Source organism: Kryptolebias marmoratus, linkage group LG3 (genome assembly GCF_001649575.2).
Source record: "Kryptolebias marmoratus isolate JLee-2015 linkage group LG3, ASM164957v2, whole genome shotgun sequence".
In the NCBI taxonomy this organism is placed as follows: domain Eukaryota; kingdom Metazoa; phylum Chordata; class Actinopteri; order Cyprinodontiformes; family Rivulidae; genus Kryptolebias; species Kryptolebias marmoratus.
In genome coordinates, this window is record NC_051432.1 from 22,591,143 (window position 1) to 22,616,548 (window position 25,406).

Below are 25,406 nucleotides of genomic sequence, written 5' to 3' on the forward strand. Positions count from 1 at the left end.
TCCACTTGCAAAATGACCACAACAGTTGTTTATTAGTTACGTTTGAAGGTTTCTGTTAAAAAAATAAACATTTAAGTTGCAAAACAGGAGTCACATTTTATTCCGAATGTGTTTCTCTCTAAATTTACTACAAACGAAGGCCGTTTTATCACATAAATGTAGCCTGTTTTACTTATTTTTCTTATTTGAGAAATCTGTTTTTTATCCATCGGATTGAATGAAATTTCATTAAGGATACAAACCTGCACTTTTAACATGCAAAGACATTATTTAACAAGGTTTTTTTGTTGTTGTAAATCATTAACTGATATGTGAAAATGTAGTTTTGTGGACTACAAGCAGAATAAGTGTTACCACACATAAACGCTGCATCCACTAAGAGTAAACAGAGTGTTTTTTTCTGGCTTTAAGTCAGAGATGGTTACTCTTAATGAACACTTTCTCCCTTTACATTTAAGCAACACCCAGAACATTGCATGCATCAGTAAGGGAAACAAAACAAGAACCAAGAAAACACCAAACAGCTTTTCCCACAAAATAGAGAAAATGACATAAAGGCTGACACATTTTGAAATATAGGATTTATTGTGACATTTGTAGTGTGAATCAGTAGAAAAAAACAATCCTATACATGAGAAAAAGCATTTTATTTTGCTTTAACTTTAGCCTTGGCAACATGGTCCTGGAAAAGTGGCAAAAAATGGTTGTTTTGCTCAGTTTTACCCCATTGAACATCCAAAAATTGCATACTCATAGGATATTTCTTCTATGCCTTTGCAGACAGGTCGGTGTGTTTCAGTCTGGCACTCTTCTTCTGTTGGCCAATATTCAATCCAGTTGTTCTCACCAAGAATGTACAGAAAACTGAATAAAGCAAAAGAAAAAAATTACATTAGGTCTTCATGTTCCGAGGCATTCTGCAATTTGTTAGGAGATAATCAAAGACGTAGGTGAATCACGGTAATTGAAATGTGTTCACAAAGATGTTTTTACTTTCAAAACATTCTGAGGGGAGAAAAATCTTCAACTTATTTTCAAGTTAACTATCAGAGCTGTGGTGTGATTGGCAGAGTTTTAATGTGAAGAAAACTCCTGACTGTCTTTAACTGTTTTAAAATCAAGTGGCTGAGAAAAAAAGCTGTTAGAAAAATGCTTTTATAAACAATTCAGACCAAACCGAAACACATTTTCAGTTGGATCCCAATGTAAAAAAGAAGCTTTTTCTTCTCTTTCAAACATGGTGGCAGAAGCTTCATGATTTGGGACTAATCTCAGCGTCTGAGTCAGGGAAAGTTGTCATCCTTGTGCTGATTTACAACAAGCATTAAGGGGAGATTGTTAGAGTAACTGCATGCAAACTGAATCTCAACAGATTTTCTGCTCATCCAGGGAGATAATGATAAAAAAAAACACACAAAGGTTGTTATAAAAAAACTGGTCAAATGAAGAGTTGGTGTTAATGTTTTGGAATAACCAAGATGAAAGTGATGATATTAGTTCAGCAGAACTGATCAACAGTTACCTTAAGGTTTCTTCGTCTCTTTGAATGCTTTTAGATGAGCCCATAATCAGGTAAGATTTGCCAGTTTTCAGATCTAAACTGTCTCGGCACGACTTTTTACCGAGAAACTTCCGGAGTTTACCTTCTACCGCCATATCACGCATTCCTGTAATGAGAATTATTCTGTTAAAATGGCAAACTCATAGCAGTAACTAATAAAGTTGTAAGAAGAGGGTACACATAGGAGCACCGCTGTAGACTGAAACGAAGGCAGAGAAATTATTATACGATTGCAGAAACCTTCATCCAGGGAAAATTTAAGGTCTGACAGACATATTAAGTAATTGTTCACCATCATTACTGAGTTCTAAGACGCTCAACAAGAGTCTTCAACAACAAGGCGTGATGCATTTAAAAAAAAATATTTAAATGATTATTCCATAAACAACAAAAAAGGGAAAATAAAAATAAAAATGAACAATGATCAACACCTACCTTCTTTTATAACTTGCGATATCCTCATTGTGTAAATGTCACCGGACAAACTCTCAGTAAAATCTTCCACTGTAACTTTGTAAACTGAAGGAACACGAGGCGAAAAATGTTAGCTCATTCACTGGATTTCACTCAATTATGCACACGCACACAAACACACACCCTCTTACCATATGCAACTCTGGAGGTGGGATCACAAATCTGCTCTTGACGCTTGTCATTGATGAATTGTGCTTTTCTCTGCTTGGGGCAGTTTCCTGGAATTACGAGCAGAAACATAAAAATACAAACTCAGTAAAGTGTAAGCTGATGGCTCTTGAGTTTCCTGCATTAATTTAGAGTTTTATGAACCTCCTAAATAAACAGTTCCTGTTTAGTTAGCAGAAGTTGCCCCAGCTTAAAAAAAAACACAAATTTCCCCCTTACTTTGTGCTGTCACACATTAAAGTTTGTAGTTAGAAACCTTATCGTCATTTCACATTATAAAAATCAGGTGAATGATTTTTTTTCAGATGTGATGCAAAAGAACCTGCAAAAAGGCAGAACTTGCTCTGACCTCTTATGTTTAAATTTGGCTTTATGCGTTTTTGTTACATCAGCGTTTATTCGTGCAGACCTCCCTGTTCCCCCTTTAGCTGTGATTTACTGCTCGTGTAACCAAAGAGGCGAAAGGAAGAGGCAAACCAACTATTTACAGATGTTATACTGTTTTTTCTTCTCTGCAATCCTTTGAATTATGCGAGAAATTTGGTTAGTTGTACTTTTTAATTTTCACCACCAGAGGGCCCTAAAGCACACTTATTGTACTTTGAAGTAAAGAACTACAAACGTTTCAAATACTTAACATTACCCAAGCATAAAAACAGTTTTGATGTATTAAACACAAAGGGAATGTATTATTTATATCGTTGTTTAAGAAATAAAAAAGATGCTGTCATTTCACCGTGTGTTCCTTTAAATATTTCTTTTGAGTTTAGTTTTTTTTTGTATGTTTTGTTTTACCTTCAGCACATACACATTGACCATTCATACACAGCGTGGACAGAGATTCCCTTCCCTCAGGAGTGTAGAATTTCACACAAGATTTTTCTGCAAGAACAACAACAACATGTGTCTAAGACATGTTTAATACAGACCAGGGTCACATCTATAAATGCACCGTAGATATTCCAATTATTGCACAAAATAAAAGACGGCAATCGGCTCCTTAAGCTTTCATCATTTTTGCCCTTTACAACTGTAACATCTGTTTTGGTTTAGCATGAGTTACTCCTTTAGACACTCACTGCTGTACTGCTCATAAACCGACACAGGAACTGGTTGGGCGATGTCTCCCGTCATTCTCTGATAGATCCTGAAGGAGATCTGCTCCGGCCGTGTGTGAGAAACCTGCCACCATTTGAACAAACAAAGTAAGATGTCTGCAGACACATGGAGCCTTAAGGAAATGTGGCAATATTAAAATAATGCTTTATTCTTTGATAGACAGATTGGGGCAGAAATTGGGAGTAATTCTGCTCTTCAGTCAGTACAAAAGCTAAACAGGCCTCCTGAATAAATTCTCACACCAGCTCCCATCTGCCAACAAATTCACTTTTCTTCCAGCCTTTTCATTTTGTTTCTACTCAAACAAGATTTAAAAAAAATGCAGGAACGCCAGATATTATTATTAACATCTATTTTTAACAGACTTGTGCTTTGTTGTAATTTAAAAATGTCACATTATCTTCTTTTAACTTGGTGAAAAAGCAGAAAACAAATAAAGGTTCACAGTAAACTTTTGGTGCGGAGCCAAATCAATGTTTTTAAAGAAAGGAAGAAAGAAAGTCCTACCTTGTCCAGATAAATGATAAGCGATCCCCTTTCTGATACAGCTGTGCTCGTGTCAAATGTTGTAATACTGGGAGAACGTCCTGCAGACAACTGCAGACAAGCAGATTTGGATACTTGGACATAGGTAGTACAAATGAAAGGACAAATCTTGGGTGGGTCTGTGCTCTTACTGAGTCCAGGTCGTCTTTGTTGACAGTGAAGCCAGCTGGTAAACCAACACTCAAGACTGAAAAAGATGCATCATGATTCTCGTTCTTATACCTGCACACAGAAACAGGAGATGGATGAAAAGAAAAATTAAAAATGATAAAGGTATAATAATATATTATACTATGGTTTAACTACAGGAAATATACTGAAAAAATAGCTGTCAAGAGGAGAGTTGTGGTGATATTGTTGAGTTGGTTTTGAAATAGATGTCGGGGCACAAAAAGAAAGAAAATTATGGCAACTGTGGACAAACTACAGAAATGCAAGAATCTCTCAAATACAGTGTGTTAAAAACATGATAGTACAATTTCTGGATGGTACTTACATGACATCTATTGTCAGCCTGTATAGTTTTTCATCATCTGTAGTTTTTTCTGCAGGAAAAAAAAAGGACGTTAAAGACAATGAAACCCAGCAGCAAAACAAAGAAAGACCTGTGGAGGAAATGATTCCTGTACCTGGGATGAGCTTCACGTTCATGTTAAACATCTCACAGTCACTGTCCTGTTGCTTAGGAAGAGTGTAATACAGTGACACCATCTGTCACACAGACAAAAACGCATCTTCGTGTCTTAAACATGTTTCAATATGTTTTGTGAGTGCAAGCTTTAAACAATATAAGGCATCACAATGACACTGCCAAAACCACACGGCATCATAAAACGTCAAATAGACAAAGAAAAACAAACGTTTTATATTTACCCTCAGTGTAGCTTCTCCCTTTCCCCTGGCAGTCACTATTATGTCGTTATTTATTCCCTTAAACTGTTGAGGTTTAAAGCATAAACATCAGCAAACAAAATTAAAAACAGATTTAAAATGATGCACTCCGTCACACTTTTGCATAATCCGTTCATTTAAACAAATAATGTAAAAAAACAAACATTTAATGCTAATTCACTGATTGCCGTCCTTTAATCATCCCAGAAACCAGTAGACAGATTTTAATAAAACTTTCAGGAAGTAATCACTGAATGTACATCTAATTAGCTGCACATTTTCAGTGCTAACACATCTCATGAAATCTCACTTTATTGCATAAGACCACGCAAAACATCATTTACAAGGTTTGACCAAAACGGGTGTAACTCTGTCCCCTCTCATAATAAGATGACCTTCATTTAAAACTCTGACATAATGGGCGATACCCACTCTTTCAAGGAACGCTTGGCCTTTAACTTCATTCAAGAACTCCACATCCCCTAAAAAAAACCTTTCTCCTTCTTGTGTTAACCTGTCAAGCCCTTATTGGAGCTGTGTTCAGATGTTTATTGTTGTTTTTCTGCCTATTTGCATTATGTTTGCGTTTTAATGAGTTAAAAGCACAGGTTACAAGAACATTTCTTTGACGAAGAAGGGATTTGGTTTTGTATTACATTCCAGGTGGTTTGTAATGATCCATTTTGAGGCAGGAAATGAATTCATTTTTATATTCTGAATTTGTTCTTACCTTGGAAATCCTTGTGATGTAGTGATTTTTCTCGTTAATGTGATACATCATGGGTTTTGCTTTATTAGGTATTAAAAGGCCCACATTCAGATTGTACTCAATGTATCGAACATTCTTCCAATACTCAGCTACAGCCTGGTACACCATAATGGTAGCCTGGAGATATAAGCAAGCGTTAGGGTTATATTTCCACACAAGTGAAAAAACAAAGAAACAAAAAAATAAGATGCAGGAATACCTGAGTTGAATCTCTAATCAAATTAGATGATTGGCTGAGCCATCTTGCAACAGGGTGGGCTTCTTCTATAACCTTTAATAACATAACATCGTAGTGTTTTAAATATTATACAAGTTTAAGCACATTTTCATACTTGACCCACAAAGAAACTTGTGGAATTGTGTTAACTTTGAGGATTTTCGAAGCACTGAAGATTTGTATTCTTTTAAAACAACCCACTGGTGTGAGCATGTTGTAGGTCGAAATGACACTGAATTACATCCACAGTATCAAGTATGCCAGAAGAAAATCTTCACCTCGGCTTTGACAAGTGCAAGAAGGGCATAAGCTGTAGCCTCCAATGTGTGTGAGTTTGTACGTAAGGGCCAGTGAGATTTATCTGCGGTAAAAAGACAGAAACACAGTTGATTAAAGTACTCTGAGGAGTAAACTGACAACTTTCAGAATACCTGCAGTCCTTTAACCTTTAACCCAACCGTTTGTTTAGTTTGACTCCTCTCAGAGTCACTGAAATCATTACAGTGGCTTATTTTTTTCTCTGCTTTCAACACGTTAACTTCAAGGACAGAATGTTCATCTGCATCCTAATATAACCCTTCCACAGCTAAGTGGCAATATAACCAGATACCGATAATAGCAGCTTGCAGAAACCTGGACAGACTACACCTCAGCTGATATGCAGGGTCTCACAAACTGCAACAGCTTCCCAGCATTATTTACAATAATTTTTAGGTTTGTTTGCTTGTTGTGAAAATAATCCTCAGTTTACATTTGTCTGGTGTCTGCTGTGTCTTTTGGCAAAAGTTTAATGAATAATTACTTCAGCTGTCTGGTCAGGATGTCACAGCTGGTTGGTGTTATATCTACCATATACACTCACTGGCCACTTTATTAGGCACCCCAGTCTGCCCATTCGCCTCTGACTTTACCAAGCTTTCCACACAAATGCTGCTCACTTGATACTTTCTCTACTTTGGTTGTGTGTAGAGCAGCAGTTTCTGAAATACTCAGACCAGCACCAAAAACCACACCCCAAAGTCACTTAAACCCCCTTTCTTGCCCATTCTGATGCCTGCTTTGAACTTCAGCAAGTCATCTTCACCATTTTTTTGAGGCCTAAAGACTTCGAGTCACTGCCTTGTGATTGGCCGATTAGATATTTGCTTGAACAAGAAACTGAAAAAGCGCGCCTAATAAAGTAGATGGTGAGTGTATGTATATTTAGATCTATTTCGTAATGTTATCATGAATTTTGAGGGAGGACACACCTGCGGCTGCAAACCTGAGAAGGACCGCTTTGTTCAGTTTGTTTTCATTCGCCAGGGCATAGGATGTCATTGCAACAGCGTATGGGTTTGTAAGGGTGGGCAGGCGCCGCTCCAGGTAGGTTACTGCTCGGGAGATGCCGCTTTCAAGTGACTGGAAAAAAAACAACAATGTAAAATGGCTTGTTTTAAGCGTGATCGATGCAAATTTACACACACAATGCTCAGATCTATAGCTTAAACACATTTATTCTTGTTTTGTATTTGTCATTTTTTCTCAGATGATTTTGCTTTCCGCTCAAACTTAATCTCAGTTATCATTTAGCACACCAGCTTGTTTAGTATTGCTTGTTCAGTATTATTTAATATATTTAGCCCCAGGATTTCAGTTGCTTATTGTTTGTTTTATCACTTCTCAGTTTTTCACCTGTCTGGTTACTTTTTTATTTTATAACCATATACAGCTTTTTGTTAGTTTTTCTCCCACAAAAGTGCATTAATTTCAGTTTATTTAATATAAAATCTGTTTTACTAGCGTGAGACATTAACAAATGTCTCAGCATACCTTGATTGCAATCAAGAAAAACGTCATTAGCTAATGACACAACTTTCAACATCTTAGCATCTTTTTTAGGTAGAAGTTAAAGTAAAACACTAAAAGTACGGTACTCACATTAACAGAGGCAGCACATATTTTACGTGACTCTTGCATAGCAACCAAACAGAAGGCTGTCATAGAAGCATCTGAATCTGTGCCAGAAACATCCCCCTGCAGACACACACGATTGTTTTTAATATAATATTTATAGTCTCTTTTTTAATGCAGTACCCATGAGGTTAAAAACTTTTTGAAAATTAGTGGACTAACCGTCATTGTGGTTTGATACACACTTCCAACTTCTGCAAGCATGCCAGTAGGTCGCTGGGCTTTGCGAATGAGAAACTTGATGGCGTCACAGATGCTGCTCGCTTGCATCTCGACCAGATTATGTGCCATAGAAAACACCTTGGCAACATAAGCAGTCAGCCTGATAGAAGAGAAGCAAAGCAGGGAAGAAAAGAGACAGAGTGATCTTAGATCTTACATTTCTCTTACATGTCTCAAAGTCTAGATTAAAACAAAAAAACATGGAGCCTTTTTAAAGGAGTTTCTCTTTCATGCATGGAGGGTATATCCAGATTGCTGCTTGAGGCTCTTTGTCTTAATGAAACCTTTAGTCCTCCTGAAGCATTTTGATAGGCAAGCAGCCTGATCAGGCCAGTGTCCTATGATATATGATATTAACATGTTTCAAATATGTGTTTTTATTTATAAGATTTATTTAAACAAAGGGAAGATTCCTGAGCAGCTCTAGGCTTATTTTATAGTTAATTCCCCTATCCACTCTTATTTCTTATCTCATCAATTCTCACACCTTGTGTAAAATATCTTGCAGTATTTGCGTGGAGTTTTTACATAAACACTTTGGGCTTCGTGTCTCCTCTGGCACTTTGTAACTCGCATTTAAACCGGATTAAACAAATTACTAGCTAATTTACTAACTTTTGTGCTTTTATTTTACTTTCCACACATTCTTCTTTATTGTGTTCTATATTGTTATTATCTGCCTTTCATGACAGCAGGTGATCATATGATTGTCTTTGTGTACATTTGTCTGTCCTTTTGTTAGTAAAATATTTCATGATCCAGTGGTCAAATTTTAATGAAACTATAAAGTTATAATTGGATGTACATCTACAACTGAATATCTTTTGGTTCAAGATGGCTGCCACACGAAAACAACCTTAGCAAACACAAAAATGCAGATTGCACAGTAATATGCATTACCTTAAGGAATGCTACTTTTATAGTTTTTATTATTTAGCTCACACTTTCTCGTCTCTTTTTAATAAAGTTTTGTTTTTGTAAATTTTATTTTTCAAAGCAGTTCGGCCAGTTTTTTGTTGCTCTGAAAAGCTGAGCAAACACTTCTGATTATTGAACTGTCTCACCATTATTGCCTGTCTCACCATGTGCTGCTTGGTTTAGAAAGAAAAGTAGCAAAAGATCCATCACTTTTACGGAAGTCCAACTCCCGCTGATAGCCTGGACAAAAAAACAAAAACAAACAAGAAACACAAAGATTTTACCATAAATGTTTTAAACCGCCACTCTACTACCAACTGAATGCTTCCAACAAAATACTCTGCTGAGGATTTTGTGTGAGGTTACCATTTTTAATTAGTTGGAGACCTTCGTTCCTTTTCTCAAAGCCCACAGCTTCCCACTGGTTTGTGTTGTCCAGATACATGACTGCAACGACGGGCTGGGTCATCCTCATCATGGTCACCTCTCCGGAGCCAATGGGCTCTACAAACATACCACCCAAAAACTTCCCACTAATAATGTTCTCGATTGGAGGACTCATCTGCGCTCCTAGACAGAAAAAAAGGGGACAGTTAAATTTTAATATTAAAAATAAGTTTTGAGATTTGGAACATAAAAAATAGCCAATCCAAACCAAACTAAAGATTATTAACCTCTTTGCTTAACAGACAAAATGCATAACATCACAAGACAACCATAGATTTAAATTTCATGTTAAATACTTTTTACAGGGGCTATCATTTTACAATTGTATTACTGAGAGGGAAAGTAAAAGTTATCATGTTATCATGTCTGTTTGCTTTTTTTAAGGGCCTGATCTTGGATTTAAATTTGAAGATCATGTTGAACATGTTTCAGAAGTAAAATAACTTGGTTTTCTTCTGAATTCTCATGTAAAATTTGAAAAGCATGTTGAGATGGTAAGCAGAATAGCAAAACCAAAATTGTATTTAGAATAATTAAAGGTTGTTTATTATTTCATGCATGCACTCAGTGGTTTTCTCCCACTTAAGTTACTGTTTAACATCAAGAAGAATCTACAACCACCAAGCCTTTTCAGAATGATATACAACAGAGCCGTTGTTCAGATCACACCACTGTCATCTCTTCAAGAAACTTAATGAGGTCATTTTTGAAAATTTTGTCAAATTTTCCAATCTTATTCTTATTTGGAATCAAGACTGAAGCAGCTTCTAAAGGAGAACCAGTTTTGTAGTCATGAACAGCTGTCACCCTTTTGATGATATATGTTCTTCTGATTTGCTTGAATCTTGTTTTATCCTAAAAGGTGTAATGTTTTATTCTTTTTAAACTGTTTTTAATTTCATGTTACTAAAGGCCCATCTGGGGACGTGCATTGCAAATTAGCCTAGGCTATAAATATTATAGTCTATTGAATTTTCTAATGCTTAACACTTGTCCCTTAATAAATAAACAATAAAATAACAGACTGTGAAGTCTGAGCATGAACATTTCTTGAAAAAAAAAAGCCTTTAGCGTGTTAGCCGATTGTTTTGTGTTTCTATGTTATGTTTCTTAGGATTTATTTTCTATTTGTGGGGGAAATTGGTGCTTTATTGTTACCTGTTAGAGTAACCACTGTGCTCATAGGTGTGTTTGGAGCAATATTTGTTGGAAGAATCTCACTGTTGATGGTTACAATCTGTTGTCCATCTAATAAATAAATAAAAAACAAGCCATTATCAGCAAAACCCAGAAATTAAAATCAATTAATCCTTTATTATTATAATTAAATTTTTTTTTTACTATTGTGGCTACTTCACTTGCAAACTCACCCACACCATCCTTAGTTGGGTTTAGTGACACGATTTTGACAGATTTTATTAGTGTTCCCTTGGGCTGGAAAATGAGAGAGAAATGAATGCATTAACTGTCTAAAAAATATAAATTTAACTTTAACAGCACACATATCAAGGTTTTATCGGACAACATAAAGTTAATCAAGATAAGTTTTGAGCAGCATAAGATTTTATTAGGTTGAATATTCAATCTGAAAGGTTCTAATAAGGAGACGACATAGACCAAGCTCTGAATCATTTAAAGTGTCTGTCAGTCGGTCTTACCAACACTTGCAGTGACTTTCTTATTCCATCTGAGACAACTGAATCTTTAACAGCTGCTTTGACCTCGACATTGAGATTTCCCACTTTCATTGGTAAAATAACAATCGGAACAGATCGAGTAGTCAGGGCTCCGACTTGGACCTCCTGGCGATAGAAGAGGCGCTCATAAGCTGCACTGCACACATCCTCTTCCTCACTCAGATCCACATACACCTTGGGTAGGATAGATATAAACAGAAATGAAGCAAGAGCAAGAACATTATTGTTATCATTATTGTGTGCTACCAAAAGGCAGGTAAATAAGGTAATAATACTGTGTTTGTGTGCAAAATTATCCCATGAACGACTGGGTAAATTTGAATGAAACTCTCAGAAAATAACCACTGGATGTTCATCTACAACTGATTAACTTTTGGCAATAACTCTATTCAAGATGGCTGCCATGGCTAATCAATTTAATCAAAAATGACTACAACTCATTTTTACAAATATTGGGCTAAAATGGTGGTGTGGTATTTTGCTAACAGCCATCCCCAACACATAATACAAGCACTAACAGATCATGCAAGATCTTTATTTAAAACGTTGGCATCAACTTTCGTGAGCTACCCTGTTTGTCTGTTAGCAAAATATCTCATGAGCCACAACACAGTAATCCTTGGGTGTACATCTACCCCTGATTGAGGTTTGGAGTGGACCCATTTCAAGATATCCACTACAACTGATCTACATTAGATAAGAAAAATGGCAATAAAACAGTAGGTTTTATAGGCACTGAGCTAAAATTTGGTGTGTTTAGTAGCTGAAAGTCATTTACAGCACATGCAACAAGCTCTATTAGACTGAGTAAGATCTTAAATTATTGTGTGCAGTTGCACATAATATTAATTTTTAACACTGGACCAAAACACGCTAAAATGCCATAATATTTCAACATGAGAATATCTTAGTTTTAAACTCTGGCATACATATTATAATATATTGATGATAATTAAACGAGCAGAAAAGCTCAGACTCACATTGATGGGATCAGGACTATAGTTGTAGAGAATTGCCTTAAATTCTAGCTGCTCTCCCTGAACTGCAGAGTAGGGTAACTTGAGATCGATGAAGAAAGTTTGCTGGACCTTGACCTCCAATGGTTCAGACACACAGATACCTTTAAAGAGTAAAAAAAACAAAAAACAAACATGAACTGAACATTGTTGGAATCCTTGAGACTTGCTGTCCAAGTTGCTTGTCTGATTCTAATAATTCAACAAATGGAAAGAAGATCTCTATTGAGGTTTCCTGGGGGTCGACAAATTGGAAAAACAAAGAAGAAGATGGAGGACAGATACAATGAAAAAAAACAAAACAACAACATTCACTCACCATTTTGTTAGATCGACAAATTAATAACACAAATCAAAACTGCCAGTTGAGACTAAAGCTGTTGTCATACTCCATGAGAAGTCATGAAGTCGGCTCTTATTCACGTGGTCGCGTGACAAAAACTACATCATTTTGTTCTCGTAGCAGCTTTTCCTGGATGAACTGTTTCTCTCAGGGGTTTTTGCCAAGAATGGTGTGATTGGTCAGGAGTTGTTTATGAGGAAAAGCCGGTGAGCTTTAATGGAGTCATTTTGCTTCTGCTGCTCCTCTGAGAAGCAGCTGGAGGCTGTTAGAGAATACAGCCGTCTTTACGACTGTAAACCTATGAAGTTAAAAAGATAGTCTGTTGACAAAGAACTTGTGGAAGGAGATATCACAATTACTGAGCACGGAAGAGACCGCAACAGAGACACAGGCGGCTCTTCGTGGCTATGGTGGCCGTGAGGAAGTGCGCCTCGGCCGGACAGCGTCGGGACACGCTCCCTTCGTTAGCTCATAATTGTGCACCGTCAAATTTGCGAATGCCAAATGGCGCGTACTGTCTCAGTCGGTTTAATAAACACGTCTGGTCGCGGTGAGAGAAGCAAAAAATCTGTGCAAGGACAGGAGAGTTGAGAAGCCAGCGGGAAGAAACCAGTTTCATCGCTGTAGGAGGAAGGAGGAGCTTCCTGGGAGTTCTGAGCCGAGTGTCTCGTGGACGATGGAAGACGTCAGCAAAAACGAACGTCTCGCAAACACGTGATGGTGAAACGACTTCTTCGCTTCTTATGGAGCATGACGGAGCCTTTAGACTGGCATATATGTACAACAATTACTAGGAATGATTCAAATTACAATCTAAATAGTCATGGTAAAAGTCAATTATATGCAGTTATTGTAAAACACACACAAAAAAAGAATGTCAATCAGTCCTCACCGTGAGTTTTTGTCAGACTAATTCCTGTGAGCTGCCAGGTTGTCAGTGACTGAGGCAAGATAGAGCGTAATTCATACGATGAGGATACACTGAAATAAAAAGTCTAAATCAGTGGCAAAGTACCTTTTCAAAATAAAGGTTTTGGCATGGCATTGTTTGTGTATACTTTTTTAAAATTGTGTTATTACCAGTCAGGTTTGTTTTGAGGGCAAGAACTCAGATGGACATCAAACCAACGCCAACTTTCAGGAAACAGGGTGCGAATCCGGATTAAATCAGCATTTGTGCTTGTGCCACCTTTTTTAAAAAAAATAGAAATAATCAAAAAGGTCATTAGTTTTAGGTAAGCAACAGTTATTGTTTTGTAAATGAAATTGTAAACTGAATATCGCTACCAGTGGTATCTTGTGCACTTCTTTTGCTGCGAGCCAGTCTGACAGTGCCCTCCTTTTTCTCCACTCGCTGTTGTTCTGTCTGCTTGCAGCAGCGCACGAAGGCCTCACCGCAGGCTGTATCATTCACCGCGTACCTGCTGTGCCTCTCACAGGTGCCCGAAACAAGACTTTTCCTCATACCATTCAAACAGCACTTGCTTAGTACTTTATCCTGATGGTGATATGCTGAAAATTAAGAAGGTAAAAAGGGAAAGAGGGAGAAATATCTCAGCTAAAACAGTCAAAAGTCTCTCATTCTTGTTTTATTCAGTGAAAGAAAATCAAATTTGATTTGCATCACTCTGTACTCTGCACAGCCTTCGACACACAACCATCTTCCTACATTATGATTAATGAAGCTGCAGCACATCATTGACAGCTAAAAGCCACAATATTTGCTTTTGTTTAACAAAAATGTACATCATAATAATACTTCATGCAATCTAAAACATAAAAATCCCGTCAACACTGTTGATAAACCACCCAGAAGCTCAGTGGCTTTCAGGTTTAACAACATCATGAGCAGATTTATACCTGGTCCGGAGCTGGCATTTATGATGGTCGTGGCTCGTTTCCTCCTGCTTGAGACAAGACACTTCAAATCTGGAAATGCAAAACAATCTATTAAACGGAAAGAACGAAAACAGCATTCCATGAAGAAATGAATTTCACCTGTCGCGTTGGATGTCAAAGTTTTCAACAACAATCTTGTACAATCTGTTAATCAGTTGTAGATGCACATCCAATGATTCCTTTCTAAGAGTTTCATTAAAATCTGTCTTCTAGTTCGTGAAAAATGTTAACAGATAGGCAAAGAAACATTACCCCATGCAAAAACAATTACATGATTGCCCACTCTTAGGGGCAGCTGGTGGTAAAAACAAGCAATGAAGAAGACAAATGAGACAAAAACATCAGTCTATTGCATCAATAAACTCCCAAAACAGAATTAAGATAAGCTTAAGGTGGAGGGTTTGCTTGTTTTACAAACGGCCACTCAGTCAGCCTTACATTAAAAATGGAAAGTCAGATTGAAGGAGTGTTACTTGTTCTGTAAGGAGTCCCAGGTACGGTGCTCGTTTCAAACAACAGCCCTGCGTCGTAGAACACACCCATGCTGTCCTGCCCTCCACCTACTGTGCAGCCAGTGTCATATTCCTCCACCAAGTCCCAAATCTGAACAATTAAAAAAGAAAACATAAAAATAAAACCATGCAAGGCTTAGATGGGCTTTTCTTTGTGCGAGTGTTTTAATTAAATCCTATTTCTGTGATGCGCCTTTGGACTGCTACTCTTTAGGAGTCGCCACAGAGGATCATCTGCCTCTATCTCACTCTCTTCCTAACATTGTCCTATGTTGCTTTAACCCTCTGCATGTCCTTCTTCACTACATCCTCAACCCTTCTTTGTGGTCTCCTTTCCCTGCAGCACATGCAACATCCATTGTCTGATTTATCCACCATCCCTCCTTTGCACAAGTACAAACCATCTCAGCCTTGCCACTCTAACTTTGTCACTATATGGTTTAACTTGAGTTGCTTTCACGATATACTAATTTCTAATTCTGTCCAGTTTGATCAATTGTAGTGAAAATCACAACATCTTTGTCTTTTTAATGCTTCCATCTCCAAACCACACATCATAGCAGATCATAGCAGAACTCGTAAACTTCCCCCTTGTCTCACTCTTTCTGTCACGAATCATCTCTGAACCTTGTTTCCATGCACTCTCTTCTGCACTGCCTGTTTGTTTGTTTGACTGGTTGACTCCAGGCACCTAAACTCATCTACCTTCACCACCTTTACTCTCGAAGCTTCACTGTTACACCTGTCCCCTTCTTATTTACACATGGTGTTCTGCATTGCTTCTATTGATGTCAGGATTTGGGTTTTGTTGTTTTTTCTTTGTGATTTCTTTTGTATTCAGAGTTATTGTTATTATGTTTTGTCTTTGTATTGTGTCTGGCTCTTGTGTTCTGTCATCATTCACTTCTCCTCTGTTTATCTCTTGTCTTCCTGCCACGCCCATCTTCACCTGTTGCTAGTTGTAATCACTCACCTGTGCCCACTTCCCCTAATTACCCTCAGCTTTAAAACCTGGTCACTTTCTCCACTTCATTGTCTCTAGTTCCCTGTTGCTGCTTATTGTCCCTCAGCTCTTGTTTTCTCGTGCCTGGCCTGTTTTTGTTTATTCTTTAGTTTAATATATTAGTTTTTTTATGATGAGTCTGGGTTTGCCTCCTTCTACACCCCTTTTGACAATTGACCTGGGATTTCTCTCTTTTTTTTCCCAGAGCATACCTCCACCTCATCAGGCTCTTTTCAACCTGCTCCCTACTCTCACTACAGATCACAATATTGTCTGCGAACATCATAGTCCATGAGGACTCCAGTTGATTTGTTCACCCTGACATGTGTATAACTTCAGCTGTAAACGGTCAACACATCTTTAATTTTGAAACGGATATGTTATTATTTTTAATCATAGAACCTTATTTTACCTGTTTTTGCGTCAGAAGGTGTTTGTTGTTTAAAGCAGAGGAACGTTTGTCAACAGCCACCAGTCCCACTATGGCGTTTGGATCTCCTGTGATCTTCAGGTCGAATACTTGTTGAGGTTTACTGGATGCATCAGTTCTTGTTGGTTCCAAGTGTAACTTGGAAAGAAAAGAGGTTTGTTTTTGTGAACAATCCATGCAATGTAAAGGTAGGTTTATCTTTGTCACATCACTTTTATGTCTCTTACAGATCCCATGCAGGAGTCTTTCACATCCACCCAAACTGAGTCTGCAACCACTTCATCAGAGTTTGGATGATAGTACATGACAATACGGAAAGATGGCAGCATGTCTTTGGTAATGGGAAGGCTCAGGCTAATTAGCACTTGGTGTCTTATTTTATACCGCCCATGTTTCACCAGCTGACCTCTGCTCAAAATCTAGGAATAAAAAAATAAGACGACTTTTTAAAATGAGTACAACAATTGCTCATTTGTACAAAACACACACACTAGCAGGAACAACTCGTCTCTCACCAGGTATGTGATGTCCTTTTCTTCACTTTCCTGCCTGGTGAGGAAGACAGTGGCTTTTAAGTTGTCTCCTAATTCCACCTCAGTCGAATCCACATCTAAAAACACAGTTTTCTATGGTTGGTGTTTAAAGGAATTTTGCCCTTGGTTATTACAACTGGCATTGATTTGTGTTCTTGCAGACTGCAATAAATAACTCAAGGCTATGCCTTACTTATGTAGAGGTAATTGTTGTGTTTGCTTTTATAGGCCTGAGCTGTCATGGAGGCAGATGCTTGTTTCTCAAATGATAACTGAGGATCATTGGTCCTTGCCTTTTAATAAACAAGATATCAAATTAAATGCACTCAAAGTAAAATAACAGCAGAGATAAAAAAAAATACAATAATTGAATCATTTAGTTCTGTTGAATTAAACTCTGAACTATTTCTGTTGTTGTTCAGATATTGTTTAAAATATAAAAAAATCAATCAATAATTAAATATTCATTGTAAAATATTACAAGAAATTATAGGATATTGGAAAACCCATTTATTTAGTTATTTGAACGAATTGGTCTTTTGTGGTTTCTTTTCTCCTTGCTGATCCCTCCACCCCCACCCCCACCCCGTTTAAACCACTCAAAGTGAACTTTTTTTTAGCTTTATCTGCAGCCTTGCAATAACAGTCACACTACACAAAGATTAAATCACAGAAGACTTACTGTTATAGTCATAATTTGAAAGCCTGTTGCTGTGTTGATGGTGAGCCTTGCAACTCCGTTAGCTGCAGTAACCCCCTGCACGTGACCAGGATCCACCACCACAACTACACCTTGTGCCGGAGTATCGTCAGGATTCACAACTTCGACCTGCCAGGGAAGAAATGACAAAAAAAAAAAAAAAAAAACAGCATCAAAATGTTCAAGTGCTGAAACCACGTGTGTAAAAAGTGCATTTATTTGCAAACTGCAGCAGCTGTGCAGCTAACATTTTAAAAAGGCTTCCACTGCTAATTTTATTTTTTAACTACAAGCTATTTTCCTTTTAATTTACTTGGACGTATACTGATTCTTTACCGTGATATCGAAGGGAGTTCCTGGTCTGAAAAATGTTGGCGTTCTCCTGAGATGGATGAGGTACGGTGATGTGACAATCTTGATGTCTCTCAGCTCTGTTTCCACCATTTCACCGCCTGTTCGTGACACATGTAGATTATAACACAGCTTTAAAATCAAAGGCTTATCCCAGGTCCTAATTCTACTTTTAAAACCTTTAAACAGGTTATAGTACATACATCCCAAAATCATGAGAGTTGGAGAACATCACATGAGGAGCTTTAATGAGGCATGGATGTGCCAAGTCTTTATTAAAATGTTTTATTTTTTGCATTCTAATGAAAAGTTAGATCCTAATTCATGATTTCTGCCCTGATAGGAAATGCCTTTAAGCAAAGAATTAACATGAAACACTAAAGGACCGCTTACATACATGCACACACACATAGAGTCATAGTTTCTAATTTTGTCTTTGCACTCTCACTCACACTTAGTGATAATTCAGAGTTACCTATCAACCTAACATGCATGTTTTTGGTCTGTGGGAGAAAACCCATGCATTGAACAGGGAGAGCATGTAAACTCCACACAGAAAGGCTCCAGCTCCAACCACTGCAACGCCATGCTGCCCCAAGACAACAAACCACGATGGGCAAGAACAACATTACTATAAATGGCTCTACGGACTATTTAAAACGATTTTAATGCGTTCTTGAAAAAACATCCAGAGGCTCAAAACTTGTCACTTTTTGACAAGACGTCACAACGTCGGGACTCGACAGTTCTGAAAAAGCTGGAGGATTTATGGTTGTCATCTTTGACGTGATACATGTGTGTGCGCATGGCGACTCTTACCGTTTCCTGCCAGCACACTGACAGCTACATATATGGAGCTCCCCACCAGGTTGAATATGTTTGGATAAGTCTGTGTGATGTGCTCCCTTTTCAGCTTGGCCACTCCGTTACCTCTTTCCATCTGACATCAAGTAAAAATGGGTTAAAAACAAATGCCTTCTGTATGAATACACAAGTTATTATCTCTTGAATAAATTAAAACATAAATGTTGGTGCTGGAAGACAATCTAAAATGTAAGCCGTAATTAAAGATGTGGAAACAAAACCAAATTGTAGAACAAGCCTCAGTTTTTGTCTTTGATTTATTTTTGTGCTTTTAATAAAAAGATTGTAAGATGACAGTGAAACAAAATGACAAATTAACTGTAATGACACTGACCTGAACTCTCTGAAGAGAGCTTGGAAAGCTCTTTTTATTACTGTGATCTAAAACCCCAAACACCACATTGGCTGTTCCATCCACTTCTTCACCAAAATAATACCTAAAACCAAAAAGAAATCATTAATATACAATTAGAAAACAAAATCCAAGCTCCTGTCAATACATGGACAGACAAAAACTGTAACATACGTAGCTTTGATGTTGACTGTGAGATCTTCTCTGTCTATATAGAACGAGGCGCTAGAGGGAGTCAGTTTAACCTCAAAACTGGGGAGCACTGTAAAATATTACAGACATTTATGAGCATTTTTTGTCTTTTCTAGCCAAGCCTAATTGTAATATTTTATTGTTTCTAAAAGTCAGAGTGAGTCTCACCATATTCCTTAACTTTAAACTCTGCAGTAAAGCTGTGATGTGGGTTACCCTGGAACTTTGCAACCACTTTCCAGAGTCCGTAACTGAAACAAATACATAGACATAAAGGATTTTATTATTATAATAGCACAAGATGGATAAAAAAATTCAATTTCACTGTTTGAGCATTTAGCTTTTGTGGAAACATTTCTTTGAGAAACAACCGCATCATAAAAGATCAGGGTTTGCTGAGTAAATTAAAAAAATAAAAACCCACCTTCAGTTGCTAGAAGCTGGCTCCAAATTATTTCCAACAAACTCTGACTCAAAAAAACTTTTCAATTTTGAAAATAAAAGGTCAGTATATTTTTCCCGAAAAGTCACAAGGCCACTACGCTCTTCACAACCTACAGAACCTTTAGGGACGTGGCTGGATCACAACAAATTTGGAAATCTTTCTTCAGTGTGAAGGCAATCGTGATGCTGTTATGCTTTTAGCACACCCCTGAGATGCTCAGCTGTGGGCTCACCAAGCTTGTTGCACACGTCAGGATGCAGCTACATGCTAGAAGATCGTGCTGCAGTAGGCCTACCACCGTGGGTATCACATCTGCTCTTCTGTAGGTAGTATCCATGATTCTAACACAGTCACAGCTATAGCCTAACATTACCAGCCCTGCTTCACATTTCGGACAGCTGAGTCATGCAGGTGTGTGCCTGCTCAATGTCATGGATAAAGTACTGTCAGCATGCTCCACCCAGGACCTCAATATGCCGCCAACACAAAAAAAAAACACCACAGCCTCACTGTGGATGTTGAAAACCCTCCATGACCTTGCTAAGACCCTGCATAGACCGCCCATGTTCTGGTTGATTTTCTTTTATTCCATACGGCATGGTTGTCAGATTTTTAGAGACAGTTTCCCGTGGTGAAAAGTTCAAGAGAAACCATCTATAGTTTAAATGAATACATGTTTTTTATGAAAACTGTGAATATGGATGTGCAATCTGTGCACATGGTACTGCCATTTAGCTTTTATTTGTTAATGCGCTTCCACTCTAGATGGTTTTATATGTAGTTTCAGTCTATTTTTTTTATTATAGATATTTTTTAGGCTGTTTCATACATCTAAAGTGCAGAACTCATTGCTGTTGCTGATTTATTGGAAGTTTCATAGTTAATATACTTTAACAGTGCGGTAAAACTTAAGTGTCAGCTGATAGGACAGGAAGAAGGAGGAAAGCATGCTGCAGACTGAACAGTTAGCTAAATAATGTGATTGATGATGTCAAACAGGGCCTGTTTTGACCATATCGCTGTTTTTTTTCCACCTTTGCCAATCCCTATCTAATGGGGTATATCACTGTGGCTGTGTCACTTATTTTTTTATTCACCAAATGAATATAACCCACCTGACAATTTCAGGAAGTGTATATTGTCCACTTGAAATTCCTGAACTTAAAACATGCCAGTTAGATGGATTGGTGATGCCTTCAGGAGTCTAGAAAGAAATAATATTCAACAGGCATTAACAGTCACCAAAATTAACTTTAGAAACCTTTATTTTTCACATTACCTTCTATTTTTCTGCCAATTGATTTCAGCTGTTTTTCAAATTATTTACCTATTTAACCTTTAAAATAGAAGTCGTGGAAGCCTGCAGCTGTTGCACATTTTTACACTCTCAGGAGTAATATTTGGTCATTATATTCAGACTCCTCAATAGACTTTTGTTTGGCTATGTCAATTTTTGGAAGAGAAATACTCTTGCTTTTATGAAAGACACATAAAATTACCATAAATTCAATGTCCACTGGTGTATTAGTTTTGGGTTCCATACTTGGGCTCACTGCAAAAATCCTGTAGCGAACTGTATATAAATAATACAACATAAGATGAGTATAAATCATACATTAAAAAAGCTTGCAGGGATCTATTACAGACTTGATCAAATTTTTACTTTTTTATATGATCATTTTTATTTCTTCACTCTAACACACAACGCTGCTTGTGCCCAAACACTCGGATTACCCAAAAAACAGTGTTTTTGCTGATATCTAAGCAGAAAAACAAGACACCTTGCAATAACAGCACGCAGCCCAATAGCATGTTTAACATTTATTGGAGCGTCGTAGTTATGAATTGGACTCACCAATGCTGTTGGGAGAGTAGATGCTCTTATCAGTTTGTATGAAAATGTACCCCGACTGAAAGGACACCAACACAACTTTCTCCAGCAGCTTGTTGGGAAACTGAGCTTGCAGATAAACATACTGTTTTATGTTGGGATCATAACTAAAGTCTTCTGTTCGGATCTGAAAAGACAAGAAACAGAATAGAGTGACTGATGGTGTACAGGACATGCTATCTACAGTAAGTTATTTTATGCTATTTAATAACAAATGACCAAGGCACCAATGTAACATAGCAAGACGTTCTGTTTTGGAAGCTTACACAGAATAAAACACTTCAAAGAAGACCAGCTGCCGTATCAATCTGTGTGTAACATTTTTTATACTCTAAGCTTCCTAAGGAGGGGGAAAAAAGGTCTAAACACTTGTCACTTGGATTATTTATCCTTCAGATGAAATAATGAGAGTAATAAATGCTTAAAAGATAACCAATATTATAATTGTCAACTATCAAAAGCAAGCTACATCACAACAAAAAACACCTTTAAAGTAATTTTTATAAGTTCTTCTATAAACATCAGAGTTTCATTTAAGAAGTAATCGTTCCCAAATAGCCAAACAAGTTGGGAAAGAAATATTTTACTCAATATCGTTGCTGTACACAGGACTTTAACCTCTGCCTGACTCTTTGTTTTGTTTGACAACCAGCCAGTTCAGGTTCTTTTTTATTTGTTTTTTTCCTGATTAAATTGAACAAGTTCTGTCTGCAACACCAAACACATGTTGAACTCAGAAGGAAAAAAAGACTTTGGATTCACGAACACCTGATTATAGTTCACTTCCACAGCTCCCTTCTGCTTTTGACATTAAATGTAGTTTTTAATTGATTTAGTGAAACTGTGGCAAGACGTCTCTCAGTTAACATTTTATATAACTGTATGGAAACTTACTTCAATTCCAAAGATGCTTGTTTTTTTAATACATGACTTATAATTATCCTCCAGCACACTGTGTTTAGAAATACTGGGGTTGGGAGGTATCATATTAAATGGTAATTTTATAGTTTTGATTATTTTTTATTTTATTTTGTAGTGTAAAAATTGACGATCGTATTATTAAAGTCTGCCATGGAATCTCAGTACACAAAACTCTACCTCCATCATCCTTAACAGAGGACTTTCTTTATTTCTGAACAAGATAGCAGCGCTCGTGACAAACAGGAAGCCTGAAGAATAAGTTTTTAAAGCCCATGTTTGCCACATTACCTGAATTACTCCAAAATCCTGGAAGTTATTTGCCATATTCAGGGTCACAGATGTGGAGACCAGCTCTGTGGTTTTGGTTGGATGATTCATCACTTTGATTTGCACAGGTATGTCGGCGGTTTGCTCATTGTCTTGAACTTCAACAAAGATGTTTTCTGCAGCTCCTGCTCGGAGCAAGTCGGGGGCAGACAACACCTCCCTGGAAAGAGCGGACAGACAGAAGGTAGTGAAGTGAAATTTATTTATGTAGCACTTTTCAGCAACAAGGAGATTCAAAGTGCTTTACAACACAGAAACAACAATCAGGTACAGAAGCAAATACAGAAATAAAAACATCAATCAGGTAATTTTAGCTAATAGTAAGATTGGTATGAGATAACAGATTGGTTATTGGTATGACTATAACAGAGCAGGGTTGATATAACAATAACAGGTCTTTAATGTGTAATATATCTAACTTAGACCATTTAAGCATGAATAAACTTTCCTCTAAGAGGAAACACTTACAGATACAGAAATAAAAGTATAACTATAGCAGATATAACAATAACAGGTCTTTAATATGATATGTTGAAGTCGATCAGTGATGCGTAAGCTAATAGAACGTTTGGACATGAATGAACTTTCCCCTAAGAGGAAATGTTTTAAAAATATCAGTACTACTAATCAAAAGCAATTGTAGCTAACAGAACGGTTGAAAGGTATTCAGAATTATTATTATTGTCAGAAATTAAAACATGGGGACTGGCTACAAAAATATCATGAATATAGTAGAAAAAGTTCAGAAACATTTTAGATTATTTGTATCTTTTCTGATCATACAATGAAGTTGGGGAATAGCGTGTTAGGTGTACTTACAAAGGGGATCCACCAGCCTGAGAAATTAGAGAGGAAAATGCCAAAAAGGCCACCAGACCCAGCTGAGTCCGACTCATCTTCCTACCTGCTGTCAGTGTAAATACGCTCAACGATTCTCTTTTATTTACTTGCAGGAGTTTGCTCCTCCTGCACCCTCCAACTGCGTAGAAGTGCCAAGTGTGGAAATAAAATCAGAGATCGGGAAGTCCCGGAGTTTAATAAACTGTACGTATGGATCTGGAACAGCATTAGTGTTTTTTTTATCCTTGGGTATTTATATTTTTTATATATTGTAGGTTTTTAATCAGTTTATTCACACACACATAAAAATCATGTCGCATTATACAACTAAATAAATATAGTGCAGGAATCTGGTCTACAAAGAAGCTTATTAAAGCTTTTAGAAGGAGCCTGGTCACAAAAAAAAATACATACAATATTAAAACATGTCTAAACTTTAACATTATATAAACAACATACAACCACCTAAAAAAAACAAACAAACTAATGAGTGATTTGCCCTTACTGGTGATCACAAATATATCAACAAAGTAATTTCAACAATAATTGTTTTTTAACAATGGAGATGAATTTTAATCCTTTTATGCTCACATTAAGCTTATTCCAGATTTGAAGGCCCCTCCAAGCAAATGTTCGGAGGGGCCTTGGAGGGTTTCACTCACCTCCCACAGACACCTGTGTTATTTGTGTCGCTCAGAGATGACTTGTTTCTACAAACATTAGGCTGGAGCTTCATTTCTGCCACCGAAGAACAGTGAAGTTTGTGATTTTACAACGGTTTCTCAAGAACAGTGGTTCCAAACATTTTCAGCTTCCACTGCGAAACAACTCAGAGATTCTCAGCCTTGACTAAAATTAGCTGATGTATGTAAACATTGCTAAAAAGAAAATTAAACAAGGGTGTGGTGATCATGAAAAAGATCCTTAAAACTATAAATATGATTTTTACCAGCTGTTTCAATTTGTTGTTACACTCATGGTGAAATGAGTAAAAATCTGTCACACACAGAATCAAGTCCTTTAATAAATCTATGAGCCCAGTTTGTTAGATCCAGGGAGCAAACTGCAAAACTATGCATATAATTGTCTTTACCTTCTGTTCCTATTTTCAAACCTGGTACTTTAAGAGCTTCACAAGAGAGTCCCACAATGTTACCTTCAGTGTTATCTTCAACTTTACCTTCCGTTTCTATTTCTGCACCTGGTACTTTCCGAGGTCCACAGGGCAACTCCACAATGTTGAAATTTTCTTTTAAAAAAGTAGCTGGACTGTGTGACTCATCCTATCTGCGGTGGAAAGGGGTTGGGTAATCCTTTAGATGTTCTTTGTTGTTTGTTAACTTGATTTTAATCGTACAATGTCTTTTTTAAAGAGGCAAAAAAAAAGAGAGAAACAAATCTGCATGAAGTTTTTTTCTTTACCCGTGTTTGATTTGGCAACCAAACATGTGACATGCATTTTCAAAACCCCTTATCATTCCAGGCTTTTTGAGGGCCATCCAACAAGAACATACAGTCAAGGCCAGAACACAAGCAGAAATATTCGTACTCGCTTCCAGTTTGAACATTTCAGTTTTGTTCCCAGCTGTCATTGCTTTTATAGATGGTCTACAACAGGGGTGTCCAATCCTGGTCCTCGAGGGCCACTATCCTGCATGTGTTACTTGTTTCCCTGCTCCAACACACCTGATTCTGTGGTTAAATTACCTCTTCATGTTCTGCAGAAGCCTGTTAATCACCCATTGACTCAAATCAGGTGTGTTGGAGCAGAGAAACAAGTAAAACATGCAGGATAGTGGCACTTC

At 37.3% G+C, this 25,406-nt stretch overlaps 1 protein-coding gene across 2 annotated transcripts; it reads right to left on the reverse strand.

Annotated features, from left to right (window-relative positions):
* Positions 1 to 564: 564 nt before the first annotated feature.
* On the reverse strand, positions 565 to 23,675 carry LOC108241465 (complement C3). Of its 2 annotated transcripts, XM_017425610.3 has the most exons (43): positions 23,581 to 23,675; positions 22,723 to 22,921; positions 21,478 to 21,640; positions 21,122 to 21,195; positions 20,738 to 20,826; positions 19,346 to 19,428; positions 19,160 to 19,247; positions 18,968 to 19,070; positions 18,589 to 18,709; positions 17,755 to 17,870; positions 17,401 to 17,547; positions 16,912 to 17,011; positions 16,701 to 16,795; positions 16,413 to 16,604; positions 16,168 to 16,323; positions 14,714 to 14,843; positions 14,202 to 14,270; positions 13,629 to 13,853; positions 13,422 to 13,530; positions 13,234 to 13,322; positions 11,963 to 12,102; positions 10,944 to 11,156; positions 10,656 to 10,719; positions 10,444 to 10,533; positions 9,205 to 9,408; positions 9,003 to 9,078; positions 7,861 to 8,020; positions 7,666 to 7,761; positions 6,996 to 7,146; positions 6,024 to 6,106; positions 5,728 to 5,799; positions 5,490 to 5,645; positions 4,742 to 4,804; positions 4,498 to 4,579; positions 4,365 to 4,413; positions 4,000 to 4,090; positions 3,830 to 3,919; positions 3,283 to 3,385; positions 2,999 to 3,085; positions 2,167 to 2,253; positions 1,997 to 2,080; positions 1,523 to 1,667; positions 565 to 864 (listed from the first exon to the last, which is right to left on the reverse strand). In XM_017425610.3, exons 1-43 carry the CDS (start codon positions 23,655 to 23,657, stop codon positions 720 to 722), a joined length of 4,956 nt encoding a protein of 1,651 aa, XP_017281099.1. In that variant the 5' UTR covers positions 23,658 to 23,675; the 3' UTR covers positions 565 to 719. The 2 variants fall into 2 exon arrangements, with proteins under 2 accessions (XP_017281099.1, XP_017281100.1); XM_017425611.3 differs by lacking the exons at positions 21,122 to 21,195; positions 23,581 to 23,675 and having other exon boundaries at positions 22,723 to 22,855.
* Between the last annotated feature and the right edge of the window lie 1,731 nt (positions 23,676 to 25,406).

Excerpts from the sequence above, each read along its gene's own strand:
- LOC108241465 (XM_017425610.3), bottom strand. The coding sequence starts at position 23,657 with ATGAGTCGGACTCAGCTGGGTCTGGTGGCCTTTTTGGCATTTTCCTCT. Across the intron at positions 19,429-20,737 it reads ACACTTCCTGAAATTGTCAG|TTACGGACTCTGGAAAGTGG; the intron begins GTGGGTTATATT and ends TATTTGTTTCAG. Across the intron at positions 18,710-18,967 it reads GCTCTCTTCAGAGAGTTCAG|ATGGAAAGAGGTAACGGAGT; the intron begins GTCAGTGTCATT and ends ACTTGATGTCAG.